Below are 15,044 nucleotides of genomic sequence, written 5' to 3'. Positions count from 1 at the left end.
TGGATTACACATTTCACGAGCGTACACGCGTCGTTGAAATGAAAAGAAAAAATAACTACACATAATCGAGAAAAAAAATCGCAATCGATCTGACATATAAATTTTAACGAAGGTTAGACTATTTCAATTCAAGCGCGTTTTCATTAACTCCCAGACTGTATACAACGCACACCGTATCTTTATTATGCATGATTCTACGGGTTTTTTTTTGTTTCTACTCGGCCTCTCTATCTCTGTCTCTCTATCTTGGTTTAGTATTTATGAATTTTGGTCTTGGTATTCAAAATCGTCTGAAACAACAGCAACAACTACAATAAATTCAATTAAATGAATAGATATTACTAAATCCGCACACAATTTGAATGGTGTACTCTGCGCCACGCGCGAGTTTCAAATTAACTGCTAATCTATCGACATCGAAACGGGACTCGACACAGTACATTTATTTACTATAAAGATAATTACTGTAATTTTTTTCCCTTCTGCCTTCTTGTTTGTTTATTTCTCGTTGAAGAAACAAAAAAAAATGGAATTGGCTTAAATTTCCACATGAGATTTCCTTGTTTGTACCGATTTGTTAGAGAAGTTTGTTGTTGTTGCTGTTCTAAATTCCAGACTATAAAAGATGATCGAAATAAGAAAAAAAAATTGGATGATCGGCCGATGATGTCACTAAAAAAACAAAACAAGACCAAGTGTAAGTGATTTGATGTCGGAAACATGAGCCTTAGGTCAAATAGTTTGGTTTCGATTGACGCCACCACCATCATTCCTTTAAATTCTTCAACTGTTTGCGCGTGCGATAACCACGGAATGCTGATTGAACTTTTGTTGCTGCATCAGCTGCTAGTCTCTGCTTTTTTCGCACTAAAAATCCTCGAATCCCAGCCTGAATTTTGGTGGCACACTTTTCCTTGTCTAGTGATTTACTGGATTTGAAACGTTGACCGTTGGTCTCTTCCAAGCGCTCATTACGATATGCGGTCGCATTGTTTGTATTGCGCTGATTCGACTGACCGGACGCCAAATTACCATTGCAACTCTGCTTCAATTGTTTTCGCACACGATATCCGCGAAAATTCGCTTGGATTTTCGTCGCTGCGTCTTCCTCTGATATCGAAGAGCTTGGTGAACTCGGATGAATATGCATTTTTTCTGCTTCTTGTGTTTTTCTCTTTCCTTTTGCAATTCACAAATATGATTCAGCAAACTGTTGAATAATTACTATTCAACTTATGCAAATTTGATTAATAAAATTCAAAAAACAACAACAACTCAATAAACAATTCTTTTCACTCGCGATTTGGCACACGATTCCGTGTTAATTCTATTTTAGCACTTTTTTTTTTATTTTATCTCTTGCCTTTCTCGCGTTTATTTTTCGAATTTTCAATTGATCAATCAAAACTGCTGACGTTTATAGTTTTCGTGTATTGTTTGACTTGTGAGAAGATTTTTCTTGTCTCCAATTTGAAATTTTCGCGCGTTTGTTTTGTACGTTCGCTCGTTCACTGTGGGGTGCTTGCGTGCTTACTCGGTGGACAGTTACTGGCAAACTGAATTGTGAAAAATTAATGAAGATTTTTCAATTAAAGCGCGTTGAAGGAAACACGTTTTGTGTCTATATATACTGTGTGTGTCGCATGCGGCTGTTTATAACACAAACGATGTATGTGGTTTGTCTCTCTCTCTCTCCTTCTCTCTCTTGTGTGTGTGCCGCCGCCGACACCGCCACCGCGCGAACGAGCGTTCTCTCCCGAAACGGCCCAAAGATATTGCAAAAAAAAAAATCGACAGAGAAAAAAAACACACAAGAAACGAAAAAGAAAATATACACAGCATCATCCGCACACATGTCTAAATATATACACATGCATGCGAGTCCCCACGTTCGGAATCACCCAAACAGTTTGTTTGTTGGACGCAATGCGCATCGATTCAATTCTCTTTCTATCTCTCTCCCAATTCTAAGCTTATATCGAATGGGCTTTGTTTTATTGTTTTATTGTTTTATTTATTTTCATTTGTTTGTTTATTTTGTTTTATCATTTCACCTTTGATAAATATACATTTCTGCGCGATTTCTCGGCTCACATTCTTTTCATTAACAGATGATTCGTGTACGCGTATACACTTCTTAGATTCCGTTCAGTTCGGTAGCACTGAGCCGTTTCGTGAAGTCATTGAAAAAAAATGGTTTTCACAAATGTTTATTGGCGTCATAGAGATCAATTATTCTGATGAGGTTACAACATCAATTCATCTTTCTCTCTCTCTATCTCTCTCTCTCTCTCTCTCTCTCTCTCTCTCTCGTTTTTCGTGCTTCATAGAGTATATTTACAACCAAGAACAAGTATGGTCTGGTGGCGTTGCTCTTTTTCTGGTTTATTTTCATTGAGAATCCATCGCGTGTTGGCGGATGCTGATCATCATGCGGCGTGTGTGTGTGTTTTAATTGTTGATTTTTTATTTTTATTTGTGCATTCCACAAGTGAATCTCGGGTGCGAAATATTCCGAAGCGATCAGGATATTTGCGCAATGTTTGGAATTAATGTCGATATAAATCGATGGCCTATAGTGAATGTTGATGAATGCGCGCCGAAAAGATGCGAGCACTATTCAGACTAAACTTGCTTCGAACTAGTTACTATTAGTAAACAATGTGTGCGTGCCGGCCCATTGCTCTTTTATCGCAGATGAGAACGATAGAGACAGTCGTCATGTTAAACAGTTTTGTTACATTGTAGCCATAATGATGATGCTTTCAAAGGCTCTCAAGAAGCATTTGCATTAAGAAAACACATTCAAAAATATTGAATCGTTGCATGATTTCAGAATAGCTTACCCAGCGTCGAAAATACATTCGAAACGCTACTTACCTTTTGAATGTATTTTCAACCGTCCAGATGGTATGTTACCGCATCAAAATACAGTTTAACTTGCTAAAAATGTATGCTAATGTGTGTGTGGTTATAAAATATATTTTATCTACATAATAATGATTCAAATGGGATTTTATGTGATTAAAGCTACTACTAGAAATGAGCTACCGGCTAAATATATCAAGAAATAAATCGAAATGTTGGTTGAATTGCTTTAAAAGAAGTATGGTCGATGATTTTTCGAAGACGATGAACTGGCGCTCTTCACCCGTTTTGTCACTTGCTTCGGTAACACACGTATCACTTGTGCATCAATTTGCACCGGCATTGAGCGCTGTCGTGGACCAAGTCCCCGTAACGGTTTGCTAATGGATTTGGAAACTGTAAACGAAACCATTTCGTCTATATTAAATTTTGAATTTCTCATGACAACAATAAAAAGAAACTGATTTCATCGCCAACTCACCATTTGCCAAAGGAGTGTCTATTTTTGGATCATCGTCGTCATGCATATTTTTTGCATCCTGATTGTTTTCCTCGTTGTTTGGCTCTTTGTTCGATTTGTCTTTGTCGACTTGTTGCTGCTGTTGTTGTTGTTGCTGCTGTTCGGATGACTCGGGTGTTGAATTACGTTGCATTGCGTCACCTCGTTGCAACATCAATCGTCGCTGTGCAGTGGCACTTTCTTCTGAAATGCCCTGAAAATTTATTTCTGGAACCTTTTCGTCACTGTTTTCGTTGGCGGCATTTTCGATCAGATTCGTCACCTCATTCTTACGCTGTTCAACCTTGACTTCGGTTATACCGAGCATTTTTTCACTGTCAACACTGTCAATGGTTTGACTATCGACCATGTCACGGCTGTGCGGTGAGCTTTTTTCAAAACTTTCATCGTATGCATTCTCTTCCATCAATTCTTGTTGTTCGATCAAATTGTCAAGCGATTTATCGATCGCTGCATTGCCAATGGATGAACGCTTTTCGTTCGAGGCCGATGTGCCAGCACTTGATTTTCTAATGCGGCGTCGTGTCAAAAAGCCCCGTGCAGTGGCTTGTATTTTCGTAGCTGCGCTTTCGATAGTCGAATCGGATTCATCGGTTGTTGAATTGTCGGCACGAATCATATGTTCAAACGCAGTACTTACGTTAAAATCATCTTTTGTTAGTCGACTTGCTGTTGGCGGCAGTTCAAAATAGTCTGAATCTGCCTCGGATACCGATGACGCGAGTATTTTACGTTCAATATTGCCCGGCATCATATCGTCCATTTCGTTAAATGTGTCGGTTTCAAGTTGTTCGTCCGACTGTGTTTCACTTTGATTCGGCTGAACACTTAACGCTTTTGCCTGCATTTCATTTACAGCTGCCTCATTTTTTCGCATTGAATCGACAATTGGATTGATGTACTCGTCGTCCGTTGATTCGTTGGCTGTGCATTGCTCTTTTAATGGACATGATTTCGAACCGCCGCCTCCGCCACCACCACCACTACCACCACTGCTACTGCTGTCAATTTCACTATTCGGAATCACATGTATCTGTATCTCATCACTGTCGCTCGACATTTTTTTCAGAATAACGTCATCCACCGAACTGTTCATTGAAATTGAACATAGTTTGACCTTTTTGCCGCCAGACACTTCACGTACCGCATGCTCCAAATCATCGGTTGCCTTTTCGGGAAATATGATCTTTTCATCTTCACAATTTTTGGCACTCGTCTGCTTGTGTCGATCCATTATGATTTCATTTTTGCGTATCATATAGTACATGGCCTCAAGCGAATCCTCACCGCATGACGACAAATCGAAATTTTCAATTTCGGACGCTTCATCGCGTTCGTCGCGTGATGTTTCATCTACACCAGATTCGGTGTACACTTTTTCGGCTTTATCGGTTGTATCAGTATCGGATAAATCGCTGCTCGGCGTATCATGGCTGATTGGCTTGAGATACTCCACACATTTTATCTTTTCCACAATTTCCACCACTTCAACCAATTCGATGACATCTTCGGACGTTTGAGTTTCCGACGTTTCAATTGTGGTCGAGTAAAATTCAGAGCTTTGCTCCGTTTGATCTTCCGTAGCGGCAGTCGTGTTCGAGTCGCTTACACTTTCCGAAAAACTTGCACTTTGCTCCGTAAATTCCGCCGCAGATTTTGATTTTTCATCAAGCCTATCTTCATGTTTTGCTTCAAAGCTCTCCTCTGACTGTTCGTCGGCTTTCTTTGCATCGATCGAGGCATCAGTTTCCTCCTGTTCATGATCAGCTTTTTCTTTTTTATCCTCAATTTTAATTTCGTTTCCCGCGGTTTTCAATTCATCCAATCGCAATTTTTGATTTTCATCATCTTTTGACGGTTCAAGATCATTAGCTGTCTTCTTTGTATCATCTGGCGTCGATACGAATATTGTAGTTTGATCCTGTTTCGGAGTCAATGGTGAATTGACCTCTGTAATGCCCAACAATTGAATGGGAACCGAATATTCTGCAAGTCTCAACACTTCGAGTTCATTTCTCATTTGGTCATGCATTATGTCAGGACTGATCTTATAGTCCACCAAATCGCCCATTACCGTCTCTTCTGGCGATGAAGGATCAATAGACTCATTTTCCGTGCTTCGTTTCACTTTTGGAACTGCCAATAGCGTTACATGATTTGTATCACTTTTCGTTGTTTCTGGAAGAAAAAAATTATGTTAAACCGAATAGGAAAGACCAAAAAGTGTGCTCTCAGCATTACATTTGTAGGGCATGCAATAGAAAACTGTAACCTATTTGACAAATAACAAAGTGCTGCTAAATGTATGAAATTGTGACGATTGTCATTTTCAAGCAAAATTTCATCGCTTTTTATCGATCTCACCGCATTCGTTTCTTTCTGTTGGCTACAAAACAACAAAAAATACAAACGAGTTCATAATCATGCCAGCTAAATCAAGCGGAAGCTAAAAAAAATCGGCTATTCAAAAAAAAGAAAAATTTACACAAAAAATGACTATAAACCTAAATTTGTTTTTCTTCAAATAAATCGTGCATTTTATTTGCTCATAATACAAGAAAACAATTGATTGTTCTTCGTTTACACTTGACATTGACAAATCTAATCGAAAATCATTTGGTTAACTGAATCAAACAGCAAAAAGATTCAAATTAAAATTGTCACATCATCAAAATAAATTGATTGTTGGCTTGCAAAAAGTAATTAAAAAATTGGGGATTAAAATAAATTATTGAGGGAAAATAGTTAAATTCGTTGTTTTCTTCATTAAATTGATTATTATTGAAAGATTCGTTCAAGCAATTTATTATTATTCATTGTGAAATTACTTACGTTCAGGCTCATTTTGAACCGATGGTTGAGCGGTATCGTCATTGTCCTGGTTGGCTTTATTATTCATTTCATCTTTTGCATCAATAGGACGCGATACCTCTTCGATGATGCTTTCTGCTGAATCTTTTAATTTGCCGGTGTCGGTACTTTTGGCCGATCTCGGTTTATCTTCCAGCGAATCGATGTTAAGTGAATCGGCATCAACGGATGGTTCCAAGGAGGCGTCAAGCGAATCGACCAATATGTCCAATGAGTCAGGTTGCATTTGCATTTGTTTCGGCGAATCGATACTATCATCATTTTCTGGTGGTATTTCAAGGGCAGTGATTTGTTGTTCTGATTCGGCACTTTCGTTTGCTTGATTTGGCTCCAAGTCATGATTCGACGATAAATCCAAATCCTTTACACTTTCATCGCCAACGACTTCAGTTTCAGCTTGTTCATATTCATCCTTCAGTGATACACTCGACTCACTGGCCACATCGTCATTGGTACTCTTTGCGTCATATTCGTTGCTTGGTTCAATTCCAATTGAAACTTTTCTATCGATACTTTTACTATGAGCACTTGGTGCTTTTTCATTAGCCATTGTGTCTTCCATTCTATCGATTGCACTGGTGTTTACATTTTGCACACTTTGATTTTCCCCTTTTTCGCCATCAGGCTCATCGACGCTTGGCTCTTCCGTTGGCATTGTACTCTTTTCCATACTTTCATTCACACCTTCTGAATGGCTTGCCGTATTTTCCGTAGGTAAAACCGTTTGATTTTCCTTGACCTCATCAACTAAATTACTTTGTTCCGGTTTTGGCGAATCAGGTTTGCTTTCATTATTTCCATCGTGCTTAGCATTTTCAACGCCTTCGCGCGAATCATCTTGTAATGTATTCGAAGTGTCGGTGCTATTTTCTGGTAAATCAGCCGATTGTGATGGATTTTTTTCCTTTGATTTATCACCTGTGGCGGATTTAGAATCTACTTCGTCATTTTTCCCATTTGTATTTGCACTTCGTTCGTTGCCTGACTCTGGTGGCGTACTATAAACTTCATCCGATGCTTCATCGGGTATATTTAGATCCAGTTTCGTTTCAGATTGCTCGATGTCAATACGGTTTTCTAGTTCGGATTGAACAGAAGCTAAAATTTTACTGTCATTATTATTCGTATCTGGTGATGTTGGTTTTTTATTGTCATTCTCAGCACTTTCATTGCTTTGTGCCTCATTTGGTTTGGTTTCGCTCGAAATGTTTCCGGCATCATTTTGTTCAATCGATTTTGTGTCATTTTCCATGTGGTTTTCTGTTTGGTCGCTCTCAGTGATAACTTTAGAATCATTTTCATTTGAAATGCTGTCAATTCCATGTAAATCATTTTCGCTCGCTTTGGCCGATGTTGATTTATCGTTTTCAGTTCCCTCGACACTTTGAAACCCTTCTTTTTTGGATTCATCTGAAATATTATTGAGAAAATTCTGATCGATTGATTTCGTTTCAGCTGAACCTAGAGAGGCCAATGATTTGGTATCTTCAGTAAGTTGTTTATCCGCTTCACTTTCGGCTGGTGTCTCGGGTTTTATGGCTATTTCATCTTGATCGCCATTAATAGACTTTTGCTCAATATCCACCGCACTTTGTTCGGTAGAAGCTAAATTGTCCGATGATTGTTCATCTTTATCCATTGAATTATTATCTTTTGCATTATGTTCACTTGATTCAGGCTTAGGCTGTGAAGTTTCTTCATCGTTGACCTTATCTTTATCACCAATTAAGCTTGATACAGACACTTTTCGCATATGAGCATCTCGTTCGGTCACTTTTTCGGCGATTTTATCGGTTGCCTCTTCCCAACTAGTGCGGTCTAGTTCATCATTTGTTCCATTCTTTTCATCATTTGATTCTATATCTTTATTATTATCATCCAATGGCAATTCATTTTGTTTGGTGTTTGCACTGGACACATTCTTCAGTGGCTTTGAATCCACGCGTATGACGTCAGTCTCAACTTCATTGCTGGTTTTTTCTTGCCGATTCTTTGCCGCTTTACCCATTTTTTCAACATTTTCAGGAGAATTAGGAACAACTTCATAATCTTTTTCACTTATTGTATCCTTGTTCAATATTTCGTCATGTGTTTCTGCTTCAACAGCATTTTTATTCGAGTCAATCGTGGCTTTCTGGTTTGCGCTACTATTTTCGTCATCAGCTTTCAAATGTTCCCGATCTAAACTCAGTGCATCAGCTTGTGGTTTTCCTTCTGGTGACGGTAATTTATCAGTGCTCATTGCATTATTTGGCTGTTCATCGGCCATTTCTGGCTTCGTAGAACCTTCATCAATACTGCCAATTTCGCGTTTATTTCTCTTGTTTTTTTCCTCTTCCAATTGCTTCTCTGTAGAGGATTCTGTCTCAATTTCGCTCTTCATTTCTGGTGTATTTTCATCTGAATTTAGCTCGTCTTTGTTTGTGCTGTGGTTTTTCCCTTGTGCTGATGTTACATCGTTTGACGTTTCGTTCAAATTATTATCGATTTTATCCGTTTGATCAGCTGATTTTGGAGCATCATGCTCAACCAAACTGATGATTGTTTCTGTTTGCTTTTGATCACTATTTGTTTCATCGACTGTATTTTCTTCGTTCGAAGTATCACTTGACTTTTCTTCGATCTCTTCAGGTTGTTTACTTGAATCGGCTGTGGCTTGTCTTTGCTCAGCTATTTCGGCATTAATATTTTCTTTTTCTATGTCTGCAGGCGTTGTTTTTACATCGCTCTCTTTTTCATCAGTTTTGTTGACTTGTTCGTTAATCTCCTTGGGCTCTTCATTGGCAGCGTGTTTAACGGATTTATTGTCATCATTTGTAGCTTCATTGACTTGAGTATTCGATTCAATTCCGGTTTTTTCACTTTCATCAGATAATTTCGTCTCGTCTGATGGCTGTTCTTTAATTTCTTCTAATTTTGTAGACTCGCTTGTATTTGGATCATTCTCGTTAGAAAGTATTTTTTGACTTCCTTCTGTTTGATTTGAATCAGGCTCATCTTTCGTATTTATAACGGTTTTATCTGGTGATTGTGGCTTTTCCTCGCTTTGTTCTTTATTCTCTTGTGTTTGTGCTACATTTTCAAGTGATTGTGCTGTTTTAGGTTCGCCATTAGTCGGTTCCGCCGATTTTTCGCTCTCTTGCTCTGGTGTCATTGCCGTTGCGTCTGCTTCAGTCCCGATTTTTTCGCGGTTATTGTCTGTCGTTTCCACCAAGTTTGATTTGGAATCAGGTTCAGTTGAATCTGGCACCATCTTTTCTTCACTTGACAATTCGTTGCATTGGTTTTCGACATTAATTACAGGATCATTTCTAACAATTTGGCTTGCGGTAGCTGATAGCGGCATGGCTTCATTTTTTTCTTTCAAAACGTTGCTCTCAGTAGTCTTTGGCAATTTTTCTTTTTCCTTCGGAACATTTTCATTCATTTCTTGCGACCTATTCTCTGAAACATTTTCAGTTGCATTCACATTGTCAATTGTGGGTTGTTCTTCAGTGGCGACAATATTCTCGACGTTTTCATCATCCCCAGCCGATAAATTAGTTGGTTTACTCTCTTCATTTTCTTTTTCATTTTCGGCCACTTTCGCAAGTTCGTTTTGTGTACTCATTTGCGAAGTGATAAGATTTTCCCCAACATCCACAATACCCGAATCATCCTTGGAAGTTGCATCAAATTCTTTCTCGTTCACGCTCAATAGCTTGTCTGGTTCATCTTTGGCTTCGTTCACTTCATTGGTAACGGACTCCTCATTCTCTTGTATATTGAGATTGAATGACTTTTCCGATAAGCCCGAATCGCTTTCTGGTGTTCGTAAACGATCCATTTGCTTCACTTGTTCCAATTGCAAATCAGCCGGTTCGGTTGTTTTAACCACATCACCATCATCGATTGGATTTTGTTCTTCAATCGATTCCGTGACAATGGTTGGAATTGTGTCTGCGGTATTTGGCTTCACATCCAAATCGTCCGCTTGAGTCGATTCGGATGTGTTCAATTCATCGTTCTTTGATTCACTGTTCAACGGGGCAACTTCAATTACAGTTCGGTCGGTAATTGTTTCACTTAAGCTGGTGTCATTTGTTGGAGTATCGGGAACATCATCATCTGTGGGTAATTTATTATTCGAAAGTGGCTCAACAATTTCTTCATTCTTCGGCGATTCGACAACAGCATTTCCTTCATCAACGTTTTCATTTGATTCATTTTCACGGTTCTCAGTGGACTCATGAGCTTTGTGTTCATTGGTGTTATCCAAAATATTCGGATTAATTGCACTCAACGCACTCAAACTGTGTAAATTCAACTGCGGATCAATGGGTTTGTCTTGTGAATTTGATTTCGGTGATGTTAATTGCGATTTGCTGTCATCTTCGATGGCACTGTCCATTGACACACTGCGAATCGTTTCCAAACGTTGTCGACTCTTCTGGCCTTTCGATGATTTGCCATCGCGTGGCATCGCTTTAATTGCAACACCATTCACACTCATATCAAGCGCCTTTTCATCATCATCATTTCTTGGTGAACTATTTCCTTCACCTTCAGCTGGTTCGTCATCCTCCTTTCGTTCCGGATGTAAAGTACAATTGCATCGCGGGCACACGTCACCGCCACGTCGCTTCGCAATCACATCATCGTACTTACGAAATGTTGAATATCCTTTGTCCAAGCTGCCATCACGTTCGCGTACCAAATTCTCAAAATATTCCGCAGCAAACAAGTAAATATTGTCCGGTTGCTCTTTCAACACACTTTTTGCGAGATTTTTCATTAATTCCACCATTCCATCGGGAATTTTCGGTGTGATTCTTTGTGAATTTTTCATTTTAATCAAATGTGCTTTATTCTTTGCCAATCACAATGCAAACGTTCCGTTTTATCGATATCAAATTGCTTAAACTTTTAGTTTTTTTGTTTCCTTTAGTTTTTCCAGAAAAAAAAAGATCACAAGCGTAAAATCACAATAAAAAAAAATTGGACGTAACTGGATACACTCACGTAATGTTTCGGTCGCAATCTATTTTCATTTGTTTGATTGAGTCAAAAGTTGTTCAGGTTTCGGTTTTTCGTGTTATAACAATTGGTTGCTATGGCATTTTCGTTTGGATCAACAAACACCAACACGAGGTTATCGAATGTCGTGTGTATTGCATGGATGGGATAATGTACAGCGAATAGCTTACCGTTCAACAACACCAATCACATCGACCCCGTTAACTAAAAATTCAATCATTTCTACGAAATCACTTACACATTTCACCAAATTCCACACGGTGTGGAATGATTTACGACCATAATTTCGGTTGGCGCCAAGGTCAAAGTCATATTATGCGAATGTTCGCTTCCAATTAACGCAGCAGATTATTATTGTCGTGCTTTTTCTCTTCGTTTTTTTATTGTGACGCTCTTTTCTTTTCATCGCCATAGTGTAGAGTAATAATCGTTACTGTAATGGAATGGGCAATCACTTTTGACTTGAGAATATGTGAAAAAAGGAAACAGATACTTGAAAGAAAAATCATAATTTTCAAAGAAAATTTATAATCCTATGTACGTATTGAATAAAATTTCCAACTTTATTTTGAGCGGTTCAATCGACCATTTTCTGACTAACAACATATGTTAAAATATTGGGTCAATAGAATTGACATGAATATTTGAATAAAATAGTTTGTACCATTTAAAATTTCATTTGAAAACAAAAAAAATTCTTTACATTGTGAACTATTGGCATTCACATTATTTCATACATTCAGGTCGGGTAGTTCATAAAATATGTTTTTAAGTACCGGAAAACTAGACTGCAATAATATTCAACAATAACTTAAAAATAAAATAAAATATTTGTGTATAATAACAATTTGTTCATTCGTTTCGGACGGAAGAAATTATGGGAATCTCTTCACATGTTATATAGTATTGTCATCAATCGGAAGCATTCTTCTTCATACTAATTTTCTACTGAAAAATATTTCTGTCTTCTAAATAATTCTAATATTTGTCTTTTCTTTCAAATGTGTGCATTTCAACTTGTCTAACTTAGCAAAAGCATTGGTAGTTTTTTTTCCCTCGTTCTCTTTATGAGCACCATGTTGATTCCATTGCACATTTGCCAGCAAACCAGCGTGACATTTTTTGATTCTTTTCATTCAGATCACTTAAATCTGGTAGTTTTCCATCGATTATTGGCACTGGAAAAATTCTTTTGGTATCACCACGATTGACGTGCTCACGGTACGCTGTATGCAAATCTCTTACGTCTTGAGCCGATAGACATGGTCGACACAATTTACATTCGGGCAGCTCACACGATTCGGCACACTTTTCACTTGCACAGTGCTCCGCCAAGACGGCAATATTTTTATCCGCTGACATCATTTGCTCTGCATCAGTGGTTCTGAATGAGGCGATAGAAAAAAAATATCAAATATGAGTACTTCAATTCATGCAATGAATTTTTTTTTTGAAAAATATGTTCATTCAACCGACCGTGTTCGCAATGATTCACGATGTATTGAAGAGCCGACTCCGACGAGATTCATCAAATTATAGATGACCTGTTCGTACAGCAATGTGTTTTGTAGAAAGTGAGCCGACGATAAGTTCGGACTCATGTTCGCTTCCATAAGGTAAACGCGCAAATTATCATCGACAATCAAGTCAAAACGCATCATTTCGAAGAAATTCCGTTTGTTGCGGTAGTTTTTCAACTGAAATAGCCATGAAAATCAATTAATTTCAATGTTTACCGTTTATGAAATATCAAATTTTTGAGCGAAACTAAAAATCACTTACAGCATTGATGATATGTTTCTCCTTGTTCAGAAGTATACCTCGAATGGCTGCCTCAACTTGAAGCCAAACTCCGCTCGGATCGCGGTTCTTGCTGCGAATGCAAGATAATAAATATCCGGCAATAAAAATAACAACAATTTCATAATGTTTTATTAAATTGTCCATACTTGCGAATGTATGCGTCGAATGAATCTTTCATGCCAAATCCAAGACCATTATAAAATGGAGCCAACGATGGCACATCCCAAACGGGCAGATAATCATCTCCAACAATGTACTTGTCAACGTTTTTTGGATCAAATGGGTAGTACTTTTGCGGGCAAAACCGGAATAAAATGTCACCTTTGTAAATATAAACTCTCAATGGATCGACGGAAGTGATGATAACATAAACACCAATATCGAATTTATGCCCATCCACTAACAGTGGATTATCAATGTATTCTTGTACAAATGTATCGTTATCATTGTAATTGATCTCCTTCACCGGTTTAATATTGATATGACGATGTTGATTATGTTTTTGAACAAACATTTTCTCCGGATTTTTCTCCGCATATTCAATGAATTTCTTCCGATCTTCTGGCAATCGAAATGCTTTCGGTATGAATTCTAGATTGGTTGTGGCCAAATCCACTTTATTTGTAATAAAACCACACCCCGGGAAGTGATTAATTCTCTGGTGCATTTTAAGATTCTGCTGTAACTTTGGATAGAGTACTCTAAATGGATAGTCATGTGCCCAGAGTAAATCCCAGTCAGTGGTTTCATTTGTAACTTTTACATAGCCGATTCGTTGTAGCACATTTTTTACATGCCTCAAATGAGCTTCGTTGTCACTTTTGCCATAAATCCAGTAAGTGGGTTGTTTGACCGGTGCACTGGTTGGTGTTTGATTGCATTCACGTCGTATTGGTTCGGTGGTGTGGACATGTAGAATTTCGGCTTGATTGAAAGCAAACCGAAATGTGCCAATTGGAAGCGATTGAATGAGTACGGACAGTGCAATTGATATTAAAAGAAATAGGATTTGCCCTTGAGCTGTTCGCAAATCCAAAAATGAATAGTTTAATGCATCAAGCGTTTTCGTTTTTTCAACTGGCTCTTGAGACTTTACTACGTCATCTGCTTTACCGCTCGGCTTTGAACTAGTTTTTGGTGAACCCTATAATAAACGAAAAAAACAACACATATACACACCATTTATCTATGTATGTACAATTCAATTGATCGCATCAATTAATAATATTAACTCACCATGATCACAACGCGTTTTAATTATGGGATTAGAAATTTCGTTTTTTCTATCTTCCGAATACGACACATCAATTTTTTAATTGAACAATGTAGGTCATTATTTATCTGGTGTCGTGGACAAACTAAATGAATTTTTCGTTTTGAAAATAAACTCAACGAACTCTTATGAGTGGAGAAACAAAATTGTCAAACTGACAAACAATAATGTTTATTTAATTACAAATTAGAATATGATTTGGACATTTTATGCCGTTTTGGAAAGTTTGAGCTCAGTGCGTGCAAAGAGAGAAATAAGAAAAAGAAGAGGAAGAATTGAATGAACGCACAACACAAGTAAAAATACACAGTGTTACGAGAGAGAGAGAGAAAGAGAGAGAGAGAGAGAGAGAGAGAGAGAGATAGTGCTGTGTGTTGTTAAATGACTTTTAACTGTTTTACCATTGATGAGTTGAAGCATGACAGTACGCAGCATTAGAGATGCTAAAGAGGTAAGGAATAACAAACAAAAGGTAGACAGATACACTGTCAACGCACCATGTGCCGTGCATATACACTGCGAATACCATACAAATGTTTGTTGTTTTTAGTACTCGCATCTCTTCTGTACTCAACACCAAAGATACACTCCATCCAATGCATACTTAACGCGGCCGTTCGATTCGATTCGATGCATTATGTTCCAAAAACCGATTTTTTTTATTCAAACGCACACTCATATTGGCGGTGGTTA

At 38.0% G+C, this 15,044-nt stretch overlaps 3 protein-coding genes across 3 annotated transcripts; all 3 read right to left on the bottom strand.

Moving 5' to 3' along the window:
* Positions 1 to 629: 629 nt before the first annotated feature.
* On the bottom strand, positions 630 to 1,285 carry LOC129578067 (IQ domain-containing protein N). The gene has a single exon (XM_055466142.1). It carries the CDS (start codon positions 1,148 to 1,150, stop codon positions 767 to 769), a length of 384 nt encoding a protein of 127 aa, XP_055322117.1. The 5' UTR covers positions 1,151 to 1,285; the 3' UTR covers positions 630 to 766.
* A 1,704-nt stretch (positions 1,286 to 2,989) lies between these two features.
* On the bottom strand, positions 2,990 to 11,265 carry LOC129577746 (titin homolog). The gene is made up of 3 exons (XM_055465256.1): positions 6,221 to 11,265; positions 3,350 to 5,566; positions 2,990 to 3,264 (listed from the first exon to the last, which is right to left on the bottom strand). The coding sequence occupies exons 1-3, from the start codon at positions 11,085 to 11,087 to the stop codon at positions 3,098 to 3,100; spliced, it is 7,251 nt and encodes a 2,416-aa protein (XP_055321231.1). The 5' UTR covers positions 11,088 to 11,265; the 3' UTR covers positions 2,990 to 3,097.
* Positions 11,266 to 11,815: 550 nt separating this feature from the next.
* Positions 11,816 to 14,965, bottom strand: LOC129578844 (probable tubulin polyglutamylase ttll-15). The gene is made up of 5 exons (XM_055468030.1): positions 14,315 to 14,965; positions 13,225 to 14,222; positions 13,058 to 13,148; positions 12,752 to 12,972; positions 11,816 to 12,659 (listed from the first exon to the last, which is right to left on the bottom strand). Exons 1-5 carry the CDS (start codon positions 14,315 to 14,317, stop codon positions 12,341 to 12,343), a joined length of 1,632 nt encoding a protein of 543 aa, XP_055324005.1. The 5' UTR covers positions 14,318 to 14,965; the 3' UTR covers positions 11,816 to 12,340.
* Positions 14,966 to 15,044: the final 79 nt, after the last annotated feature.

This window comes from Sitodiplosis mosellana, unplaced genomic scaffold (assembly GCF_009176505.1).
Source record: "Sitodiplosis mosellana isolate CC-2019 unplaced genomic scaffold, AAFC_SMos_1.0 Smas_scaffold_6226, whole genome shotgun sequence".
NCBI classification, from domain to species: Eukaryota; Metazoa; Arthropoda; class Insecta; order Diptera; family Cecidomyiidae; genus Sitodiplosis; species Sitodiplosis mosellana.
Note: the sequence above shows the minus strand (reverse complement) of the source record. Positions and strands in the feature narration are given on the sequence as shown.

What these genes read in the sequence shown, in the direction of transcription:
- LOC129578844 (XM_055468030.1), bottom strand. An exon ending in TTCGACGCATACATTCGCAA is followed by an intron (nt 13,149 to 13,224) that starts GTATGGACAATT and finishes TTGCATTCGCAG; the next exon opens with CAAGAACCGCGATCCGAGCG. An exon ending in AGAAACATATCATCAATGCT is followed by an intron (nt 12,973 to 13,057) that starts GTAAGTGATTTT and finishes TGGCTATTTCAG; the next exon opens with TTGAAAAACTACCGCAACAA.
- LOC129578067 (XM_055466142.1), bottom strand. Translation starts at nt 1,150, where the DNA reads ATGCATATTCATCCGAGTTCACCAAGCTCTTCGATATCAGAGGAAGAC.
- LOC129577746 (XM_055465256.1), bottom strand. Translation starts at nt 11,087, where the DNA reads ATGAAAAATTCACAAAGAATCACACCGAAAATTCCCGATGGAATGGTG. An exon ending in GGTTCAAAATGAGCCTGAAC is followed by an intron (nt 5,567 to 6,220) that starts GTAAGTAATTTC and finishes TTTTTCTTCCAG; the next exon opens with AAACAACGAAAAGTGATACA. An exon ending in AGACACTCCTTTGGCAAATG is followed by an intron (nt 3,265 to 3,349) that starts GTGAGTTGGCGA and finishes TTTCGTTTACAG; the next exon opens with TTTCCAAATCCATTAGCAAA.